This window comes from Ursus americanus, chromosome 6 (genome assembly GCF_024610735.1).
Source record: "Ursus americanus isolate L20-20 chromosome 6, mUrsAme1.1.p, whole genome shotgun sequence".
Taxonomy (NCBI): Eukaryota; Metazoa; Chordata; class Mammalia; order Carnivora; family Ursidae; genus Ursus; species Ursus americanus.
This window is the reverse complement of record NC_142132.1, coordinates 49,347,603-49,372,387: the sequence shown is the minus strand read 5'-3', so window position 1 is coordinate 49,372,387 and position 24,785 is coordinate 49,347,603. Positions and strand designations below refer to the sequence as shown.

The 24,785-nt window shown below is 40.8% G+C and overlaps 1 protein-coding gene across 6 annotated transcripts in view; it reads left to right on the top strand.

Moving 5' to 3' along the window:
* Positions 1 to 24,785, top strand: part of LRMDA (leucine rich melanocyte differentiation associated) — a 1,014,087-nt gene that overhangs the window by 791,712 nt on the left and 197,590 nt on the right. For 5 of the 6 annotated variants that reach the window (XR_015724813.1, XM_087863004.1, XM_087863000.1 and 2 more), the window contains one exon: positions 20,627 to 20,711. Coding sequence is in view for 5 of the 6 variants with exons in the window: in XM_087863004.1 (XP_087719130.1) it covers positions 20,627 to 20,711 (85 nt within the window). In the remaining variant the exon portion in view is untranslated. Of the gene's footprint in view, positions 1 to 489; positions 10,953 to 20,626; positions 20,712 to 24,785 lie in introns of those variants that run through there. The other variant, XM_087863003.1, reaches the window with a different exon arrangement.

Below are 24,785 nucleotides of genomic sequence, written 5' to 3'. Positions count from 1 at the left end.
TCATGCTTGGCCAAAAGTATTATGTAAGACCCAACGTAGACAAATGGCTATGTTAACAGTAGAAATAACCTTTTGTTTAATTAGAAAATAGGAGCTATATGTGACTATAAAAATTGTTACTGCTGCCCTTCGTCACTGTTTCATAAATATGATCGTGCTAGAGATAATGGTAAGTGTTATTTATCTGTGCAATATCACACACTTGGTCATTGTTCACGGTGTTGATAGTTATCCCGCGTGCAAATCGTAGTAGTTTCAGAATTTGTTTCCTTTGATCCAAGGAAGGAAAATAGCAAGTGTTTACTTAAAATGCCCCTGGCTTTCCTGGGCCAGAATAATGGATCCGCGTTAGCCCCTCTGTTGCAAGGGCCAAATCTCTCTGGCAGTGCCTGGTGCATATTGGAACTGGTGGGTTATTTTGAACTGGCTCCTTTTTTTTATTTTATTTTATTTTGTTTTCTTTTCTTTCTTTCCCCCCCGCCCCCCCAGAATCCTCTCAGGTCCTCATTGGATGTCGTTCTCAGCGATGCCATTTCATCTTCACTTCCTATTTCCCAGCAGAACTAAATTTAGTAGCCTAGCTGGAGGCAAGACACGGGGCAAAGTTTCCCACCTGAGGATGTGTTCATGGGAAGAGGAAGATCTCCCTGTTGCTCCCTCTTGAGAACCAGCATATGAGATGAAGATCAGACCGAATGTCATAGCATCTGTCTCGGGACCTTCCCAGAGGGGGGTGGGGAGGAAGGGCTGAAGGCGTTGGCCGGATTTCAGAGTCAGTTCCATTTTGTGTTTTACTATGAAAACTCGAGTTGTGAGGCTGTATGAGTATGTGGGTCATCTGGCTAGATTTATCACATTGCACATGGCAGTTCACACTTGGTTTCTTTTGGGGAGTTTCTGTTTCCTTGCTTGTTGTGTTTGCTGGTGTAGATGCTCCATTTCCTGCTTTTTAGAAAAAAAATGTGGTTTGTGACGCTGGGTGATTTATCATAATGATGACTTAAGGATTCTTCACGCTTGACTTTGGCGAATGGGAGGTATTTCCTCAGACCCCTGAGCTAGCATGAGGCCCTTCTCAGAACCGAGAAACCCATGGCAATGAGATATGGCACAAATATGTATAGACGTGATTTGGGCGATCACCTATTTCTTTGAGTCCCAAATAACCCTTTCTAGAAGGTTTCCACGTACTACCTTCATAAAAATAGAGACAGTGTGTCAAAAGGAAAACACAACACACCCAAACCCCTTTCCTTCACACAATTCCTTTTAAGCTTCACAATCCTCGAAAATCCCCAATCTCCTCTTGCCGTCTGGTTCCCACTCTCTAACTTTCCTCATCTCCCCTGAAAGAAAGAAAAAAGCATTTCTTCCAGGGACTGATAAGTTGTAGGCCGATGCTTAGCAACAGCATTCCTGTGCTTTAAGTAGCTGCAAGCCCCTCGCTGAACTCTTTGATGTGACTGTCAAGGCAGATTTATTTTGTTTTAGCACATTGTCTACTTGTCCAGATGTATCAGGAGATAAAAAGGAGTCATGTTTACACTCCTCCCTTTTTTTTTTGGGGGGGGAGATGTAATTAAATCGTGTTTTTGATGAGTCTTGGGGAGCTCCCGTTGAAGAAAACAGGAATTGGCTGGAGTAAAGGGAAAAAGGAAAACTCACTTGGCAGAATGAGCACCTGATTTGGTCAGACAATAAAGCATCAGTACCAGCTCGCTTGGTGCTGTGAAGCTGGAGGTTTTGATCTGATTCTTCTCTCCCACTTCGAAGGAAGTTCAACCAAGAGGAAGGGAGGCGTCCCTCCAGCGCTCACTTCCCACGACCCGTCTATAAAACCTTTTAGTTTGAAGTGGTCTCTTCCTTCTCTCTCGCAGGCGCACGCAGAAGGTCTTCGCGCTCTCCTCGCTTCCCTCCTTCCTTCCCCGTCTGCCTCTCTGCCTTCCTTCTCTGCCTCTCTCTGTCTCTCTGTCTCTGTCTCCCTGCCACTTCCTGGGCAGTAAGTCTGCGGTCAACAGTTGTTAATCCAAAGCTAAGAAAATTGTTGAATCACAGAGATCTTGAATAAATAAGTCTCCTTAGGGCTGGATGAGTTGAATTCCCTCGGAGTGGGATTGCCACTCCTCTTTTTTTTTTTTTTTTTGATTATCAGGTTTTTTTTTAATGTTCACATTTAGTAACACCATTCTGAGTTCTATTAATGACCTGCGGTGAGCAGTGACAAGCAGAAATCCAACATTTAGTACTGCTGAGGCCCTGCCGGGCAGCGGCTTTAATCTGCGGCGTGGAACCACTTCATTTGCATGGTAAATAGGTTACACTGCAGCACCCCCTTCTGCCGGCGGAGCCCTGTGACAGGAGGCCTGCACGGCGGCACCCTTCCCTCTCCTCCTGCCAGCCCGGGACGACCCTCGGGCAGCCGGCTCTGGCCTTCCCGGCGCTTCCCCGTGGGGCCCTGGAGGAACGGAACAACAGTGATAAACGGATGCTCACCCGCATGCCTGGGGTCAAGCTGCGTCTTTATGCGGATTACATTTTTTATTACTCATTTATGGGGGGAAAGGAGGGAGAAATCATTAATCGAGAAAGACAGGTATAACGAAAGCGACGCTGAGCCAAGCCGGAGCCACCTCGGAGCCCTCAGCCCCTGGCTCCCTCCGGCCCAACCTCAGATCCCAGACTGACACCCCTTGCGCGCATCTTGTAAACTACAGGCGTGTGTTTTGTTGCCCATTTGTACTGAAGCACAGGAAGGAGGTTTTCCTTTGTTTGTTCTAAACTGCCTTTGGCCGACTCCTCTTGGCCTAAGTGCACCTTGTAACTAAAAGCCCTTTTCCGTACGGGGGACCAGGGTGACATTGGAATGAGCATGTGTGTGGGTCCATCAGGGGGGCTGTGGGTGCCACCTTTTCTACATTGAGGAGCTCTGTTTCTGGGGGAGAAGGTCACCTCAGAGGGCAGTGTAGGGGGCGACTTAGTCTGGGAAGACGTGTGCTTAGTGTTACCTTCACCTCTTGGAGGCTGAGGAATGCTGGTTGTTCAGTGTTTTACATTAATTTATTTCACCATTTAACAAGTATTTATGGAGAAGCTACTATGAGCCAGACTTTTAGGAAGTGTGGAACACTGCCCTCAAGGTGCGAACCGTCTGGTAGAAGGGACATCGCTCAAATACACTCCTGAGATATAATTACACACTACACTACGTTCCCAAAAGGAAATACATGGTTCTTGGAAGTATGTATGACAGTAGTGCTACGGACATCTTTGTGACATAGGAAAGCATGAGTTGATCTTTGAAAGGTAAGAGGTTAACCAGGCCGAAAGTGTTGGGCGTGGAAGTTAAGAAGAAAGACAGGTCTGCGCAGAGATCTTGTCAGGATGGGGCCTGACACGCTGAAGAGCATGGAGAAGGGCATGTGCTGGCTCTGAGGTGAGGGCATGAAGGCAAGAGATGGGCTGGAAGACCAAACAAGGGCCAGGGCAAAGGGCCTGCTAGGCCGCAGATGGTTCTTTTGACTTATCCCAGAACAGGGTTAATCATCACAAGGTTTTTAAGCAGAGGGGAGCATAATAAGATTCTATTTTTAAAAAGAAGATCTAAGGATGGTCACTTTGAGTAGGACTTTGCCAGGAATTAAGCCCTCTCTAGAAGTTCCCTTCGTCGATTGAAAGCTACAGTAATTCTCTGGTACGGGGGTGGGGGGATGGGGGAAGAGGGGATGGTTTTAGAAAATCAAGTGAAGTTTGCTTCATACTGGCCAAACTACAGGCCCACATTCCCCAGTGAATTTTTTTAGAGTTGGTTTGGTCTTGGCCCTTTGCAATTACCCAGGTTGCATGTCTTTTGTTGTGTTTCTTACTGGAGTGCCATTAACCTTTCTGTCACAAATTAAATGGCAGGACTAGCACAGGAGCTGGGGAAGGCAGACTTGGGTTTCTGTGGCCTTTCAGAATCTAGGAATCCTGAATAGGAGAAGAGGGCAAGGAGGGCTTGTGGAACAGATGTGTCATAATAGGTGTAAAATTTAGTCGATATTGTAGAATACAGTCCAAAAAATGGTAGAGAATGGCTGAATGGATTTCTCATTTGAGAAAAAAATCAAAATTTCTTTTTTTTCATTGTCTTTTATAATTTTCCTTTTCCTTTCTTTTCTCTCTACTCCTCCCTCTTCCTTTCATTTTTAATGTTTGGCATTTAGACAGTCCAAAGTATTACATAAACCCAGAATGAGATTTATTACCAGGGGTAGGTTCATGCCGATCCTGTCCATGACTGAATCCTCCTGGACTACAATGTGTTCCAAGAGTCGAAGGCCCAGATTTTAGGGGCACGTGGTGGAGTTTCTTTAGGAAATGAAACTTCAAATTTTTCTTTGTCCACAGAGAGACTAAGGCCACTGGAATGATTAGAACTATTGTATAGGTTGTAAGACTTACCAATTATGCTACCTCGTCACTTTTAACATAGTGTTCTCTCACCTATTTAGATCCGGAAGCTCTCAAGGAAATAGTTTTCCATGTATATGTTTAAATGAATGAAACGTTTGATGTCAACCATTATCGGCAGTGTTAAACAAATAAAAAAGGACTTTTTCATGAATAGTTCTGTGAATGATGTTTGGGGGTTATTTATCAAATAACTTTCTACACGTCAAATCATTTTCCACCACTTTTTGACACCATTGTACTGTAGCAATTTCATTTTGTAATATAGAAGCATCCATATCATGAAAAGCATTTAACCAGCTAGAGATCATGTATTTAGGTAGAGAGTAATAAGACTCTTGGATGTCCAGAATAAACAGGCATGTTTTTTGCTACTTGAGAGAAGAGAGGGCAAAATAAATTCCTTATCTAGAAAGGTTCAGAAGCTGGGGATTAATATTAACTTTACAAAGCAAGACTGTGTGTGGGAACTTGAAGACTTTTATATCTGTATCCCCTTCTCTACCATCTACACACAGGCATGCGCACACATGTACTCAGATGGTAGAGCTCTCAGGGTTCCAGATGCCAGCGTCTGAACTGCATTTTTTCCTTCACATCTTAGCTATCCTGATGTGGACACTTAGATCACGGGAGCTCTAGCCCAGAAGAGTGTTAGTAGCCTCGCAGTTTATTAGCAGATCATTCATAATAGACTATCCTACTTTGGTCACCATAACGGGTGTCCTTGAGTTGCAGAGAATCCTGCCCGCTTTCTTTGGATCTCTGGGGGATAGAAAACTCAAAGGTAGTCACCAGTCCTAAGTCTCAAGGGTCCCAGTTTTACCTCCTAGCTCACATATGTCAGATCTTCAGGGAATCACCTGAGCTGCTCAGAACACAATATCCTTATCTACTAAGATAGCAATGAACCTGGGTTTTGGGCACACTCAGGGTAAGCACCCTTGACATCTCTTTTGGAAAGAGATGAAAAGAGGCTGAGAAAAAGAGTGGCAGAGAAATGCCTTGGGAAAATGAAAGATGTACATTAGCATTTATTTTCCCAGACATGGGAAGTTTATGTAGATCAAGATAAAAACTTGTTAGAAGGTTCCCATAGCACTTACCCGTGCTTCTCGTTCATTCGGTCGCGTGTTCTCTCGTGGTATTATCTGTTCTACATGTGGCTAAAATAGGAATAATATCTCATCCCAGTGACCAGTGCTACTACATGTGAATTAGTAATTAAATATACCATGTAATTCCTGACTTATGCAGGACATGGTAAACTGAGTTTCACTTTACCCTCCTGACGTGTACGTGTGAGGGGGAGGGCTGGTGCATCGGGTGGCCATCGTCTCGGAGGTCTGCTGTGATATGTGGTGGTTCAGTTCTCAGTCTGTAGTCCTGGTCTCCTTTTCCATGTTGTACTGTGACTCCAGCAGCTGCCCTTGGCCCGTCTCATGCTGCTCCCTTTAGACTGCTGTTGCTTTTAATCTTCTGTGGGACACCCAAGCTTGTTAAAAAAATAACTGCACATTAAAGCTGTTTGGTGCCAACTGAGAGCCTGAAAAGTTTAAAATACGTGATGTTTGGGAGGCCTTGTGGGGAAGATTTTCTGCACGTGGGGGCCTTTTGCTGATGTCGGCGAGGACTCAGATGGGCTATTGGATAGCAGGTTCAGTTTTGCCCAGAGACGATGATGAGATGTTTTGAATGTCTAACACACAGCAAGGGACTCCAAAAGACTTATATAAGGTGTCGTCTACTTTTGAGGGGGAAATTTTGTCTTTTGGCCTCAGTGGAGTCCATTACATGTATTCTAGAGAGGATTTACCCGTGGGGAGCCATCACCCCTCCACCTTTAAGCTGTAGAGCTCTGGTGAGACCAGTCACTGTCCCAGCACTAGGACCGGCACATGATCCAGGCTCGAGCTAGCAGACTGTTCCTTCTCCTGGCCACAGAGATTCATTTAGGGATGGACGTGTGACTCAAACTAGGCCACAGATTCCCAGTTTGGGCTTGGAACTTTCGGGAAACAGAAGCTTTTTCTGTGGTTTTGAAGATGGTAAGATATGGATCTGGACGTCCTGGGAAGTCACCGCATGGAGGAACGGAAGCTGGGATGCAGGAGGACGAATCGAAGAAAGAGGAAGCCCTGACGATAAGCTTGAGCGTGCGGGTCCACATACATGAAACTGTGTGCCCTTGGACTCATTAGACCCTCCTTCCCCACATATTTTCTTGGAGGACTTTAAACTGAATTTCATCACTTACACCCGAAAAGGTTAATCTTCTCTTCCCAAGCTGTCCAATTAGGGAGAGTCTACAGTCTACCCTGGAAATGTGGTCAGTTGCCCCGATATAGTTACAGTCATATCAGTTAAGAATTCTTAATCATGTAGGGCTTTACTTTCGTTTTCTGATAGTCTCTCTGTAGTGTGTATAGCAAAATACCCCCCCTCCTGAAAAAAACAACAACAACAACAAAACCCCCAAACAATAATCTGGTTAACCATCTCTTTATAAAAATATCTTCATATGCTTGAATGTTGAAGCATTTCAATATCCAATTGTCCCTTCAACCTTGACATTAAATATTTTCTTTATTATGCAACTTCCAAATTATCTTCTTCTGGGAATGTATGACAAGTTTAAAGCTTATCAAGCCATGATTTATATGATAATTTGTTATATAGCCATCTCATAGCCTTTTTGGAAGATTTTACTGTGAGTTAGTTCTGGCATCTGGTCCTGAAAGATGGTGATGGGTGGTGAGGGGCCCGGGGAATGGGTCACATGGAAGGTCCTGCTGGGTTCTCCTGCTACGACCGCTTTAACAGACAGGGATGGGTACCTACAGTTACTAAGTGACTGTGGAAGATTCCAGTGGAATTGGCTAATATAAGTACAGTGAAGTCACTTTTACTCCAGATCAGAGACCCTAGCACTGCTCTCTCCTCCCGCCCTTCCCCACTGTCACCTCTCCTCCCTGCCCTGGGATGGAACAAGACCACAGCGACAGCACCTGCTTGGCCCCCATTCTCTTCCCTCCATGGCCTCTCTCCATAGCTGTGTCTGAATCCACAAACAACTTTGTTCCAATTAAGACATACGAAGAAAAAATATAATTTCTAAGTCGCTTGGCCTCATGATGTATACTCTGGGAAAATAAGTGTGCAGCTTTCCTACCCATCCCAGGCCCTGCGGTCAAACAAATCAATTCAGCCTTCAGAGAAGCATCCTTTGCCTTGTGATTATGTTTGTGTAAAGTCTTGGGGTCTTTGATCAAAGAATGGCATTTCAGGCCAGGCCCTAATCCTCACTGCCTTAAGGTGTTTAAATGAGTTAAAAAAAAAAAAAAAAGTTGATAACAGCTGGGACTTAAATTTGCCTTTGCCCAGCTTTTGTTTTGAAAGGGCTTCTATTATCCGTGGCTTCCCTTTTCGAAGCAAAGATGGATCTTTGGGTAAACCAGAAAGGGAAGGAGGATATGAGAGGAAATGGGCGGAGACTCTGAATTAATCTTCTGAGGAGGAATGTTTGATCAGCGGGGAGGAGAGGATGGAAACCTCTGATGCTGACAGCAGGCACCTTTCTGACTAGGGTGTGATTGGCACCTTTGAAGCTTCAGTCAGGAGCCAGTGTCCAGTGGGTCGGGGCTTCCTCTGTCTGTGGGTGGTGGTGTTAATAATGTGGCAACTGGAAGGGTTAATTGCAGACAAGCAGCAGGATTACCACGAGGCCTCCTCAGCTCTAAAAGGAACAGTTCGAGGAAAGCCTCTGATCTGTCAGCCTTAGAGGAAATTAGTGGGAGCAGACTTGAGCAGGCTTAAAAAAAAAGGCATTTAGGATATTAAAGCGAAATGTGAAGAGGATATTGAAATAGGGCAAAAGGGATAGGAGCGCTGATCTCTGAAAGCAGTGCGCCCCTCTTCCTACTAGGAACTTCCGTGGTTTGTTCAGATTTCACAGATGCCTCCTTTTGATGGTCCAGCAGCATGATTTTACTTGCACTGCAACAGGTTAGGGAAGGGTTACGCCACGTAAGCGGTCGCCCCCAAGTTCCTGTGCGAAACTTGTATGGTCTCGACCACCTGGCGGTTTCAGAATCTCCTGACACTGAGGCTCCCAGGATAATTTTAAAACAAGTCAGAGCATTACTGACACCCTATCTGCGTTAGCTATCTATTGTATATTTTACTTCTTACCCTTCTGGTTCAAGTCGGGATGTTGCCAATAAATCCTGTGTTACCATTAAAGAGGCCATTCATCACGCTTCCTAATGTGATTAATCAAGATACACCACAGTACCCTTAAAATGAGATCATTTTGATAAATCATGTATGACATGAAAAGACTTTATTCCTTTTAAGTGCAATTTAGACTGTAATTTTTTTCCTCATTTATGATTCATGGGAGAAACATGGATAAAATTCCCTTGCACAGTTACACCTTATCTACAGCCATAACTCAAAACTGCTTTTAGATGAAAATTCAGGGTCTTATTCACCAAAGCTGAATGCCAGCTCATTATTTTCTGGCGTTCAGTAGTCCAAAAATAATGTCCGCACATTAAGCGGCATTCTCAAAAAGTTGGAATTGGCCAGGCACCAGGCACATCAATTACACTCCATCATCCTTAATAAGGAAGAAATATCAGATGTCCGCTTGGAGTTTTTTTGAATCAGTAATGCTCAGCCTTCACCTTCCCAATTTGGCATGATTTGGAAACAAAAATGGTAGTAACAAGAAAGTATGGGACCTTCAGCTGCTTTACGTCTCCTGTTCCATAAAGCTCAGAGGAGGTCTTGTTCTTCTTTCTTTCCCCCTCCTCCCACATGGTTCAGGCTTCCTTTCCCATTCCCCTTTTCTTGTTTCATAAATGAAACTACCATTTTGTTCAGTCTGAGTTCTGTTTGTCTGAGCTGCTGTGTGATGCGGGCTTTCCCTCGCCACTGCCACAGTAATTTGGGAAGCGATAGTCATAACCTCCAATAGAAAAATAATTGGAAAATGTGCCTTTTGGTGAGATCCATCAAGTGTAAGGTCACATTTTTGGTTAAAAGGCAGACACTGATGCTATTCATTAAACTGAAAAATGGCTTGTTTTCCACTAATATTGAAATAAACCTTGGATGAATGTTAAGTCATGCTGGCATGCACTTAGATAGAAAGCAAAAGGAAACAGATATATTTAATTTGGACATGGAAAGTCAACACTTTTAGGTCTTGCTTGAAACAGGGAATCAGGAAGATTGGCTGAAACACATGTGAACAATTAGAAGTTCATTTGCCTTTTTCAGAGGATGAGAGTAGTTAAAGAAGGATTCAGAGTCTAAGAATTACAGACTTGTTTTGTGTTTTGTCAGACACGGTTACCTGTGAATAAGGACTTGATCAACAGGTAATTTATTTCACTGTTGTTCTTAGGGATTTGTGTAGGGGAGTGGATCAAATCCCTGTATTTGACTTTGTGTTTAACCCAAGAACGCACATATCCCATTCATATCCACGTAATATAACAAATGCATCAAAGCTTGAGCTTATCTGGTATGTCACTTTCATGCCAATGTTCTTTGTACCTCGATCAGACAGACACCAACAGCAGCTAAAGTTCCCTTGTGTATTATTCACATTTAAATGAAATTTCCCATGCTTTTATTTTTTTCTAATACAAAGCATGAATTAAAAATATAAGGCCATTAAGGCTGTTCTTGCCTTGTTTAGGTTTCCGTTTCGCATTTATGACTTTCTATTTTTGCTAAAAAGATCTGTAAATTTAAAAAATATGCATGTATCTCATTAAAAAAGTTTCCTTGTTCTAGCAACACTCAGCACATCTCCAAAGAATGCAAGTTTAGAACATAAATATTTTAAGGCCCCATAAAATTGGCAGTGGGTATTTTTTTTCCCTCTAAGACCATGTTCATTTCATTCCAATTTACTACCACGATTATATTTTCCAAAGCAGCTTTTAATACAATACACAATTATTTCTTACGGGGTTGTGTAGGTCACCTCATTAAGCCTGCAAAGATCAGGCCTCTTGTGATCCCCACAAATGTCCTTGCATTTATTCCTAATTAAAATGGCCCTCCTAAAGTGTCTCAAGTTTATCAATACAAATAACAAGCTAAGCGAAATAACCACATTTGGAAAGTTAGCGGGGCAAGGTGACCCGCTCCCCCAAACCTCAGGCAGAGCCAACTGTGGTGTGTCGCAGTGGTGCCCTGCCACCTGTTGGCTCTGCTTACACATAACAGCATATTGATGTCCCTCACAGCGGTGCGGTCACCCTCTCTGACCCCTGTCCCAGTTCATCACCCCCTAGAGAGAAAGAAGGGGCCCGTTCGAGAATTCCAGGCCTCCTGATTTCCCCCATCATTCATTTCCTTGGCCACATGTTTCTTCTACTAATGCTAAAAATTTATGGCCGAGCACATTAAGGGCAGTACAAGTCCTTCCCTTCTTCTGGATTTCAGAGTTTCCTGTCATAAGGAAATCCAAGACAACGTGTCCTCAGTGGATTGTATGTGACAGTGTCTGTTTCTATCTCAGGAATCTGAGGCATGATGGATAAACTGTCAGTTTTGAAGGATGATGTTTTCTCCATATTTCCATTATGAACTGGGCTGTCATCTCCTAATAAATTTCTTGCATTGGTATCAATTTATTTTTACAAGCAAAGGGTCTGATGTATTTGGGAAAGGCACTGACAGCAGATCTGGCCTAGCTTGACAGAGCTGGCTCCACCTCATTTTGGAAAACTACTTTGGTTCCAAGGACAGAACTTGACCCACAGCCCTCGAGAATAAAAAACTCTGTGAGAGGAAGAGAGACACATGAGGCAAGTTCCTTCTTTTAAGCCAAAATAAATCAAGCCTGTAGGACTACCATGACATAATATTATTTCTCAGACAACCCTACAAACACAGATGAGAAATGCCGTATGTAGCTATTTACTAACGCTGGTTTAGACCATCACAATAATGCAGTGAATCTATGGATGAACTCAGATCATAACAAGGCTATGAAGATCTCACTATTTTTGCCCTCGGAAGGGATCTTGGTAGTGCTTTTCTGCTTGACAAGTGAGGGGTGGGGTCTACTCATGTAATAAATACTCGGTTACAAATGATGAGCGTGTCCCTGTCCGTAGTTACTGTGAAGAGCAGGAGAGGTCATGAAATGTTAGTCCTACCTCTCAAGAAACTTAAATCTACTCAAAGAGGTAAGCTATACAAAATTACAGGTCATACAAAATTAGAATGAAATAAAAATAAATCATAGCTAATATTTAACGAGCAATGCTAAGATCTTTGTCTCTTACCTTTACTGGGAAGAGAGGCCATATAAAGTCAGAATGGTTAAGACAGTGGCCAAGGAGGCAAGCTGTCTGGATTTGTGTCCCTCTCTGCTGCATACAAGTAGCCCGAGCAACTAAGTGAGACGTTGGTCAAGTTCCTCAGTTTTTCTGGGCCTTAGTTTTCCTCATCTGTAACACAGGAGTAGGGGTTATGGTTGCCTCATGGGAATGTTGTGAAGATGGAATAAATTAATATGTGGAAAGTGTTTAGAGTAGTCCCAGATACAAAGTAAGCACGGATATGTGTTAGCAGCTCTTAACTATCATCGTTATCCACATGTCATAACATGACTATTGTTACTGCCATTTTATAGTCAAAGAAAGCGGCTTAAGGGGTTTAAGTAAATTGCTGAAGGTCATACAGCTGGATGGAGACTGGCTCTAAATCTTGGTCAGTAAGGCATCTGAGCATAGAAAACAGAGAAGTAGAAGATATCCAAGTTGTAAATAAGTCAAGGACAGAATCCTTGAAGCTTAATTAGCTTTTTTCTTACTATCCTTCCCATTCCTAGGCCATAAAATAGCCCTTTTCTACATAGCCCCAAACATACTGTAGATGTTACTTAATAAGGGTTATATGGAGTGGTGTGCTGGTAAAGGTTAAAGTGCCAACTCTCTGGGGAAAAAAAGAAAAAGGATGCATGTTTATGTGTACACAGTTTAATTTTCATGTATATAAAGGATGAGATACAATTTGCAAATAAAAATCAAATATGTAATGCCTTTTGTTATAAATTCCATGCAGCCAGTTGATTCTCACAGAATATTTTTGATTATTTTGGCCAAACTCTCATGTCCACAGCCAATCTAAGGTTGTCCTAGATGAACAAGTGTGGTCCTGATATGAAATATCAACTATTTTCCCTTCTTACTGAACATGTCAGAACTTCCCTCATTTGTCAGCGACCTGAGCATTGTCAGGCTACCAAAGCAACATCACTGAACAGGTTGAAAGAGATGTGAAGTAACACATCAATATATAGTATTTCCGCTCTAGAGATATCGTAGACACAAATAACATAAAGAGCATAAGTAACAGTAAAATTTTTAAAGTAGGAAGTGATGAGTTGTGGTATATATTACCTTTTCATATAATTTATCCAATTACAAGTGTATGTAATTCAGTTTTAAATAAAGCCTGTGTTAACACAAGATTCCTGAAAATTTAACCATTGGTTTTTGTGAGCTGGTACAGGTTGACCCCAGACCCACTGGTTATGTCAACCCTAAATGGCCAAGGGGATCTGAAACATTCCTGTGTCTACATTACATAGTCAATTAGTTATTAATAAATAACTCAGTGGTTTTATTTATATGCCAGGCCACATAATATGTTGCATATTAACATGGATTGAATCATCTATCACTACAGATACATGTTATCTGCCTTAGTGTATGTATACTAAATCCAGGAAGGTTGTCTTTTTCACATACTTTCAAGCTTCAAGTTCATTGTACAGTTGTACAGGAATCAAACAGTGTTGGTCGGAATTCCAAATTACCCACATGGGTACTCTCAGGCAAGTTATGTAATCTCCCTAAATTTCAGTTGCCTTATCTATAAAATGATAATAACAATGGTACTTGTATCTTAAGGTTGTTGAGATAGTTAAATGAAACTCTGTGTGTAAAATGCCTGCATATAATTAGTGCTTAAGAAATGGGACACACACAATAACATATACGCTCATTACTTGCAAGTTATAATGTATTTTAGATTCTGATTATGTTCTATGTTTGAGCATATGACAAAAACTAAATTTTTAGTAAGGATTAATAATTAGAAGCAAAATATTGTGTTTACTCATATTTCTGTGGACAATGGTGATTATTTGTTTATAAAGGCAGGATATTCTGCTTTTAAAATTACCCATGCTTTTTAAAGTAAATTCTCTCTCATTTGATGGTTCAAGTTCCTGTGTTAGGGGCTGTAAGACATTCACTCTCAGGTTGGGTCTTGGTCTCTGTGCTTTTGAAGTCTACATTCTTACCAGAAAGGACCAGATAGGGTCCTGCTGACAGTGGTGTGGGGCAAAGGTCAGGAGAGGAGTATCATAAAAAACTTGGGGCCCCCAATGCAGACAGAGGGTGGCACTGGGGAGACAACTTGGGCTTTGGGGGGCTTTAGTCTTCTGTCTTGGTTCCTAATCACACTATGGACTTTAGAACTGTATAGTCTTGAACATGTTACTTTTCCTACCTCTCTGTTTTCTTATTTCTCAAATGAGAGTAATAATTGGACTTACTCATACACTGGAAAACCATTAGCACTTAGGATGCATTCAGGAAATATTAGCTCCTGTGCCACACTCTGCCTCCTCTCTTCCCAGTCCCCTTCTCGTTCCTCCTTACTTCCTGTTATTCCTCCCTCTTCGTCCACCTCTCCTCACTCCGATGGGAGAGGTTGGAAACATACTTGATGGGAAAATCCATTGTTTCATATCAACCCTGATATGTAGGTAGAATTTTAAATATTTAAATTTTAAACACTTTAAAATGCAAGAAACAATGACATGATTAAATAAGTTGAAAAATCAAATCACTCTAAATCACATTAACAAAAATCTTTTTTTAAAGATTTTATTTATTTTTATTTTAGAGAGAGAACAAGCTTGGGCGAACTGGGGAGGGGGATGGACAGAGGGGGAGGGAGAGGGAAAGGGAGACTCCCTAGCAGACCCCATGCAGAGCCCCCACATGGGGCTCCATGTGGGCCTGGATCTCATGACCCTGACATCACGACCCTGAGATCATGACCTGAGCTGAAACCAAGTGCCAAACGCTTAAACCCATTGAGCCACCCAGGTTCCCCAACAAAAATCTTTAATCTTTGCCTATTAGCTTTTACCTATTATAAATCTTATATTGTTAAAAATCATGGCATGTGTACTATTTTAATATTTACTATGTTTACTTAATATTATATAATAAAAATCTTGGCATATTTCTCCCTCTTTTATATTATTATTTTATTTGGTTGCCATAAGAAGTCATGATTATTTCCATAATGCCCAATATTTAGATTTTTATTTTTCCTTCTGCTATGTTAGTGGCTGCTAAAAATATTTTGGAAGCCATTGCTCTAGATGATTTGTAAGGTCTTTTACATCTCCTACGTTCTATGATTTCATTATTTATGTAATAGCCCACAAAATGCCCAAGCCATAATCCTTCCTTCCTTTTTTCTCTTCCTGTTTTTTTTTTTCCTCCCCTCCCTTCCTCCCTCCTTCCACACGTTTTTCTAAACTATAACTCTGAGCTTGATGACATATTAGGCACTGGCAGAACTGGACCCCTTTATACCAGATTGAAGCAATGGGAAGCTCCGGGCTGTTGCCTTCAAGGGGCTTCCTTATTTCAGAGAAGTCTTTGGCACCCTATCCCTTCTCTGACTGACTGATAGCCTGAAACAGCCTTCAGCTTCCTGACTCAGCTAAATGCTGTGCTCTTGCCCAGACTCTGCCTTTTGCCCCTTTGGGATGTTTCTTAGTCTCTTGGTTATTGACTCACCCTCATCCCTACCTTACTGTTTTTTATTACCTCCCAATTTCTTGACTTCTGGTTCTGACAGTATATGGCCATTTCCGCTCCCGAGCCTGTCTGTCATTCCAAACCCAATGTGTCTGTCATGAAGTCTTTCTGTCTGGCTTCACACTGAAAGGCATCGTGCCTTCTCCTGGGAGCTGGTCAGGAGTCTCCTTTTTTAGGTGGGTTCTTTGGCTTCTAATTTAATCTTTCAGGCGATGGCAAGTTTTTACCTCTGATTCTGGCAACACGGTTCACACTTTTGTTGTGTTGAATTATAATCACTGTATAGCCAGTTTTATCTTTGACATTAAAATATTTTATTCATTCAGTCACCGCGCACTGACTTCTTTCTATATTTCTGGCAACATGTTGGGTACAAGGGTTAATAGTATAGTTAATCTTGGAAAGTTAATATAGTTAATCTTGAAAGCTTTCTCTTAGTATGTATAAGAAACAAGCAAGGATATAATCACTGTTCCATGTGTTCATGTATCATAATAGAGGTCAGGGACAAATTTCTGTGATAATACGGAGTATGGAGGTCATGCTACCAGTCGGCAATTCTTAGTAACCAGTATTAATCATGGTTATCTTTTTTTTTCTTTTTTTTTGATGAGTCAGGAATGCAACCAAAGCCTTCATTTTATTTTTCTTGGTATTCTCAGCACAGGGCTTGGCACATAGTAGGTGGTTATTAAATACTTGATAACTAAATGAGTGATGCTTTTTCTTATGAAAGAAAATAAATGTTTTTAGAAGAGTCAGCTTTATACCACAGTTTCAGGGAATGAATTGTGATGAAAAGTGAAGATTGCTTTTACTTGAAGGAGGCTGACAAATTTCCCAGACCCAGGATCACTTTATGCTGTGTATGATTTAAGGGTGAGTGAGCATGCCAAAGCGCTCCACTTGAGCTGAGTAATGGGGAATGAGTTGTAGAGATGTGGTCTTAGATGGTATTTTGTGAAAAATAGTAGGAGATTTATGGCTATTAAACAACTTTGTAGCTGCCCCCTTCTTGTTTTGAAGCCTGCCAAATCGCTCCTCCTGTGGTCTGTATCATATTCCTTCAGGGCATCCATGATGTTCAGAAATATCCACTGGAATGCAGGTTTCCATGGAATGCACCCAATGGGAAGGGACTTGAATTTTACATACTCATCTAGAGACATTTGTTTTCTGCAACCACTGAGTGAAATTCTCACTTTGCAAGTCTCTTATGGAGTGTGCTATACTTCCACTGACCCTTTTCCAATGAGGTTGCCATAGTTCTGCCTTCCTTCCAGCATTATGGAAATTGCAGCATGCAGTGTATTGGTGACTATTATCATTATTGATGTGAGTTTAAAAAATTATCAGCAACTCTCCAATTGCGAGTAGGGAAAGAGGATAGAAACCTTCAGTATGCTTTGACTAATCTTAAGCAGAAGGACTTACCAGGCTGGAAGGAGCATTTCAAGCCTTGGTGTGAAGGGGGTACATTTTTTACTATTATTTAACAGCTTTTTCTAATCTATTGTCACTCTCAGCAGCTTTAGAAAAAACAGAAATGGGATATTTCATTGCAAAAAAGCGAACCATAAATGGCCTTAATCCATGTTGTGCAAGTACTGAGAAGTTGTTAGAAGAAATTTCCTCTTGTTATGAGTTCATATCAATATAAGATGGTATGGATCAGAGAGGACACAGGAATTTTGTGTGGTTTGTTTTAATTTTTTTGTTTAATTTTGAGAAATTTCAAAAATGTAGAAAAGTTGAAAAATAACACATATAACTACCATACAGAATTTGTATTATCTAATATTTGAACATATTTGTTTCCAAGTCTTATCTTTAAATAAAATAAATAAATCTCTCTCTATATATATAATTGAAGCTTCTCCCACCCTGTTAGCCCCAGTCCTATTACTCTTCCTTCTGGCAAAGACAATCATTTTCATGAATTTAGTGTTTAATTTGTATTATTTTTAGATGTTTCCATACAAGCATGATGTCGAAGAGCTACATATATATAAATATTATAGCATATTTATCATTTTGCAACTTGTATTTTCACTCTGTGTTAAAATTTTAGACCTGTTCAAGTTGAGGTACCTAAATCAGGTTTATTACTCTTAAATGCTAAATATTCTTCTGTCATATGAATATACAACATTTTATTTATCCATTTTCCTCATTGACAGGCATTTGAACTACTTCCAATTTGTTCTGTTCTAAATCATCATGCAATAAACACTGTTTTATGTTCCACTTTATAGACCTGAGTGAAATTTTCCATAGTGTATACATTTGAAATGGAGTTGCTGTACCAATTTTCAATTTTATTAGGTATTGCTAAATTACTCTCCAAAGTAGTTGAACCAGTGTCCATTCCCAATGGCAAGGGACGAGAGGATAAGAGTTCTTTCTCTTTACTCTCCTTGGCATTTGTTGTAAGACTTGAAAGTTTGCCAATAGGGCGAGTGGAAACATTGTGTCTTATTTTAATACGCATTGCTCTTCAGACTAGTGAATTTGACCGTCTTCTCTTTCATTCATTGACCACTCAGGATTTCTCTCCTTTGAATTGCCTGACATTTCCATTGTCCATTTTTCCATTGTATTTTTAATTATTTAGGGACATATGTATTCTGGTTGCTAATATTTTATTGTAGATGTTACAAATATCTTTGGACAGGAGTGATTTAAAAAGTAAGATGTTAAAGTCTAATTCTCAGCCATAGGTAGTTAGGAAATTTGGCAAGGACTCAAAGATTTGAGAGGATTTGTGGTTCTGAAGATTCAGCTTTACCCAAATTTTCCTATTCCTATTTTGGGTGTATCTTCCTAATCCAGGTAAAAGAAAACATTATTTAAGTTTTTCCACTTACGTTTCTATCATCTCATACTTAATATACTATGGGCATGTTGCTTCAGTTTCAAGCGAAGTTCTTTATTTTGCACTGTTATATAAATAGCACGTGCTAATCGATAGCGCCTCTGGAGCTCCAAGAAGTTCTTTATTTGGGGGCAGGTGTGTGCACTTTTAAAACATCGTCTTGTCCACTTGTTCCATATGATAATCATATTTTTCTTAATTGTGCCTGCAAGCATAATATTCAGAGAACAAATTGAAAAGATCACATGGACTTCATTTTGGTAAAAGCCAAGCCAAAGAACTGGTAGTTAGAATCTTAATCTGTACTAGTTTCCCTAAACATCCATCCGTAGATCTAGTTCCACCGAAAGGCACCGTTTGCAAAATTGTTTTTTTTCCTGGATTCATTTCCATGACTTGAGTTTGTAAATGGACACTGAGCAGAAAAGTAATTAAACGCTAGGCATAGAATGATGACTGCAAAACAGAACTCGAGCCATACCAGTTTTGCTTTGACTACAACTGGAAATAAAGGTAAATAGCTATTTTACTCTTGGTTATAAAGCTCTAATGTTTTGCCCAGTCAGAGGTATTTGCTGAAAGGTAGTTTCTTCCAGTAATTTTAGGAAAAGCTGTCATCAAATTGTCAACAGCCCAAATTGAGATTAAACGCACTAAGAAATCTCACAATATAGCAACCTAAAACTCATACTGGAATTGTAGGCCTTTTTAGCATTGAGGTAGAATAGAAACATTGACAGAGAGAGAAACTATGGCCTTTTACTAAGGAAGTATGGAAGATCTGTGGAAGGATGGCCCCTATTAGTTTGCCTCATATATCCTGCCTCAAGGATTGAATAGGTGCCATATTTAGAAAACTGTCACTGTGTCTCATTTATCACAAGGGGATTACAGGAGACCCTGACTGCCAAATGGAGGGACATGTGGTGACTCTAGTATTTGAAATTTAATCTAATTTCTGACTCTTTTATGTTCTTGCAGTATCCTAAATATCTAATGATGTAGTATCTAGCAAGTCTTGTCTACTTTTTAAAACATTTTTCTTAGGGACCGAACTTTTATCTTTCTGGACCCAATACCCTTGGATCAAGCTTTAAACACCACATATTTCCCTTGGAGCTGGAGTGAAGTCATGCTACCTGAAATCTGTCTCTACCTTAGGGACAAAGCTTCTGATTTTGCTCCATTCAGAACTCTTTCTGTAAGTCTCCACTGAAAGCCGCTTAATCAAACATCTCAAATGTCAGAAGCAGGGTTTAAAGGGTTTTTCTAGCAAGTAGGTCTAATCTCCTACTTAGTTTTGATTCCTATAATGTAGATAATCTCTTTGGAGAAAAGGCCTGCTCCTAGCAGGGCAAATATATCCCATAGAATGTATTTCCTATTCCAGAAAGAAAAATGTAGCATTAATGAAATTTACTTTTTCTTGAAGCTTGGAAAGGTTGTAAGCTTAGGATTTTGATCCTAGCAGATGTTCTTTTTTGGATATTAAAAAAAAAAAAGTAGCATTTGACTCAGAAGTCTCAGTAAGAATTGCAGTGGTGATGCTTCTTGCTATAAGCAGCCATACTCTGAATGTGACGGACCGGTCATTGGTTCTGAGGGACAGCTGACCCCACAGCTGTAGCCCTTTCTTCCTGACCTCATCCCCCACCCCCAATGGCTGTAGAGCTAGAGAGAAAGAAAGATAGCACCACTTACACAAATGGGCCACACTATATGCAGTTTGATGGTTAAAGAGCTGTTTGTGTCCAATAAAAAATCATCTTCAAGATACATCCCATAGCATTTTCCTTTAGGTCTTGGGATGGAGAGATTTTATTGATAACCATTATATCCCAAATTTCAGATGAGTTTTTCAGTGTTATTGTTAAACATAGCCAGAACCCCAACTACAAGGTGCACAATGGTTTATATCCTTCAGTACAGTCACTTCATGCTGCTAAGCCCTCAGCTTCTCTGTGTCTCCAGGCCACGGGGCCCACACAAAGCAGCCCTGTTTTTACCCATCCACCCTGGGGCAAAACTCAGTGTCCTCATTGGTTTCCAGAGAAATCTACTCATAGGGAACATTTCATCTGTGGGAAGTACTGGAAGAAGGCCTGTGACAGAAATCTAAGTCTCTACTATTTCCGGCCTTCTCCCTCTCTCCCTTCCTCTTCTTCCTCCTTTCAGTTCAGGAAATAAATAAACTGTCCCTTTGTCTCAGGGCCCTTCCACCTGTACCAAGGCTCCTCAAAGATTTGTATGCTACCCTACACTCACCGGAACATTATCTCAGCACAGACAACTCTTGCTTCCTAAGAAGAGTCTTGGTTGATAATATTTCTTCCAGGCCCAGATCCCTAGGAGGCATGTTTGGTAAATGAAGGTATTTAGTGTTTGGTGTTACTTCACGTTGACATTTTCTTTTATTACACAGGCTTCCAGTGACCACGTCACAGCCTCTCCAGAGCACCACTATACACCCCTGCCTTCTGCTTCCAGAGACCTCACCAGTCATCGAGGTAGGAACTTGGCTTTTTATTGCTCTTAGTGGTTGCAGGGAAGGACACTCAGCTGTGCAGAGCTCTGGGCTCATTACTGCTGCCTCGGCACTTTAGAAGGAACACAGTGTTTTTCAAGTCCTTGATGAGAAAACCATACCTGTCAAACCTACCGATTTTACCTTATATTAAACAGAATTTAGTGGCGGTCTACTGGGAAGGCAAATAAATCCATGCTATAATATAATTTTGTGATTTGATTTTTTTTTTTTTGCTTTAAGTAAAGAGATTATAGTACTTAAAAATTACTAAGTAGATCATTACCTGCAGCAAAAGTGATGGAGAGAATTGGGAAATTCACTAATATTTGTAAAAGTATCATTGTTTGGGAAGTAGAATAGTTGAAATCTGTAATTTCAAAATGAATGAACTCTACAGTACAGCTAAAAGGAATTCCAATTTGCCTAGCAACATTGCAGAGTCCGTGCACAGTTTTCCTTAAATTATCTGATCCCAAAACATTAATTTGGTTTACCCCTATTTCCAAAGCCTTGAATTCCCATTGTCCTCTCTAGAGTCTGCATGGAATATAACTTAAAACTGCCTTGTCCCTAACCTGGTTGCTTAGACCAAGGACTGTATGGTCCCCTTTGTTGGAATTGGAGGCACAGGAAGAGGGTGTACGGTGTAACTTGTTTACCCCATTTTATCCTGGTTGTGATGACAGCCACGTTGCTTCATTGTGAATCTGCCCTCCAATGGTAAGTAAGAACAGGCTTAGTTTGAGGGCCTTCCGTACTTTAAATAGCATTTCCCCAAACAGGAAATTTCCCTGGTACATTTGGGGAACACTGAATAAGTACTGTCCCAGGGCTGTGATCCCAGCTACATTGTAGGCTGGGTGGGTAGAAACAAAGGCTGTAGAGAAGCCCAGAAAGTGGTGAAGTTGGCACTCTGAGAAGACATGTGGACTTTGGGCAAATGGCACACTGCAGGAAATGATCAAAAGTGTAATGCAAGATTCCAGGTGTCTGTGACTTGGACCTGTGTTGCCTATTTGATGTCTGGGCACAGTAGAACTTTTCTACATTTACATATATTTTGGTTCAATTATGACTGTGTTCGTTAAGTGTCAGTTTTGTGAAGATCAACTTTGCTCAAAGGCAAGTAGAACAAATAGCTGCCAACATGCTTTATTTTGAGGGGCAGATATAGATCTCCTTCACTGAATGTCCTTATGCAAGCGTCAAACATATTCCTTTAGAGACTTTTTTTTGAGAGGGGAGGGGAGTTCCCCTAGGTAAATAATAATACTGTATCTAGACAAAATAACAAATTAACTCCAGCGTTATAGCCTCATGGGTTTATTTATTGGTTTCTTATATTTGAATAAAGTATTTTAAATCTATAGCCCATTGAGTACACTACATAGGAACTGAAGGCTCCGAGCCCTTAAGCCTACTTGTAAAAGTTGATCTAGCCATGAAATTGAGATTTCACAACAGGACATGATCAGATCAATGATAATCCTCCATAATAGGATGAAAATCATTTGTCACTGTAATGGTAAAATAAGAAATCTGAACCTTACAGGAATGGAATTTAAGAATACAAGTTTCGAAGGTATGTTGAGTAATATTTGGAATATGGAAAAATGGCCAGGGTGTTTGGAATTAAAACAAGCACCTTTCAATGACATCAGAGCCCAGCATCAATGGGAACATTGCTGTTGAAAGGACCCAGCAACAGATATCTCAATTTTACTGAGGAATGCGCCTATAAATTTAATGCTCTGGTTGCTTGATCACGCTAAGGACCTGGTAGTGAAAAAAGGCAAGTCAGCATCATGAAATGGCAGGTAGGTCTTTGGGCCTGTGGTCATGTGGACACCACTGAAGAGAGAGCCAAAGAAGCTCATTAAGGTTGAATTATTATAGGAGCAATCCATGTAGGGAAGACATGACACTAATCTATTTTAGCTTGGCATGAATCATACAATAAGTGGAAAAAGCCCGATTTTTAGGCACACAGAATGAAACCACTTAATGCCACCTTGGTTTTTGTTTGTTTGTTTTGTTTTTTGGGGTTTTTTTTGTTCTTTTAAGATGTCTTTATTTATTTTAGAGAGAGAAAGAAAGAGTGCACATGAGTGGGGAGAGGGGCAGAGGGAGAGAATCTTCAACTGCTGAGTACGGAACCCAGTGCAGGCTCCATCTCAGATCCTTGAGATCAGGACTTGAGTTGAAACCGAGTTGGTTGCTCAACCCACTGAGCCACCCAGGCACCCCAAGGCCACCTTGTTTTTTTATATTTAAGTTAAAGAAATTATTCTAAATTTTCCACCAAACTATTTGGCTATCATTTGTTAACACCTTTATGGAAGCTGCTTACAAATGTTTATCCAGAGAGGCTCTTTCACATTGTGAAGGCAAATTACATCAGTTCTTGCCCAGGTGAAATCCTCCATGATGTCTGAAACTTGGTCTTAAAAATCTTAAGTGGAAGTTCTATTTGCAAATAATTTTTTATTCATCCAGTTCCCAATCTCTTTTCATTCCGCACCAACAACTACGTAAACCGGTGGGCAGTAGTTCATGTGCAAATTGCTATTTTTCTATACATGCCATTTTTCCTTTACTTGTCCTTTTATGTTACTTCCAATGTCAAGTATGATAGACCAAAGATTCTTGTCCTAAGGACTGTGGATTCAAATGCAAAAGAAATCTCGGCCCAGAATAATTATCAGGAGATGGGGGACTCTATTTTTGCAATTGTAATTTACAGTTAATCCAGGCATTGTAGGGATAGTAACGTACAGTACTTTTTGCTTCTTATATGAGTTTTTTCTATATTGATTCTTCCCCTTCCTGAGGTCCTTATAATATTTGTTTCTGTCTCCTTAGTGCAATTTTTTATATTCTGCTTTGTGTGAAAGAGATCAAGTATACGTAGGTCTTGAACTCTTCATAAATGGAAGCTCCGTGTAGGGAGTACAGATTCTCATCTTTCTTCTCTTGCACATCACTGACTCCTGCTCATTCTTCAGGTATGAGCCTAACTATCACAGCTGTAAGGAAGACTTTTCTGATCCCACCCCACACCTTTATATTAGGTCAGCCTTCATTTTTCAGCCTTTTTTTCCCCCATTGTCTTCCTGGACGAGCTGTAAGCTACTGGAGACAATGGAGGAGATTGTGTCTATTTGCTCACCACTGTATCTGCAATGCCTGGCACAGGGCCTCCTGCTTAATAGGAGCTCAATAAATATGTGTTCCGTAAATGATGATGGTAGAAACCCAGGGGAAAGTCAGTAATTTAGATGCCTCTATGAGATAACTTGATTGTGTCTGAGAAAGGAGACCTGTCTTCCTTTGGGAGTGAGTGATAGGGGAAGGAAAGGCCAGCCTTGTGGACCTCAGACCTCAACTCTGTTGCTTTCACAAACCCAAATCATCACGGTTGGGGCCATATGTATTGATTCATTGTCAGATAGCATTTAGCCACACTGTATAACTTCCAAGTAGATAATAATTTTGATGTCATAGTTTTCAGACTCTGGTGTTTTTCTGGTAGGAAGGAAATAGGATGAATTGAAGCAACTAATGGAATTATTTACTAGTAACAGGAGCTCTCAAAGAAGGGGCTGGACTCGCCATAAGCTGCAGGCTGTGGTATAGATGTGGTTTTAGAATGGTGCACCTGAAATCTCTCTGAGAATTCTGCTCTAGGTCTAAACATGTCTTTGGAGTACTACAGGGGCCGTGGGGCTGTGTCAGGAATCCCATGTGTGTCCTAGTGGCAGTCTCCTTACTGTATCCTCTGTGGGTATCCACATTAGGAGGAGCATTGGAGTGTTTGTTGGGGAAATCTTTCTGTAAATATGTGATATGCGTAGGACATATACCTGCATATCAGGTACTGCCACTCTTTACCTGGTAGCTGTTAGAAATGGAATTTGCATGTATGTAGACCACTGTGTCTTTTGGGGAAAATATTTCTATTTAGTGAGTTGACCATATCATCCTCAAGACAACTCTATGAAGGAGGGAGGCTAAATATTACTATTTCCATTTAACAGAGGAATTGCTGGTGGAG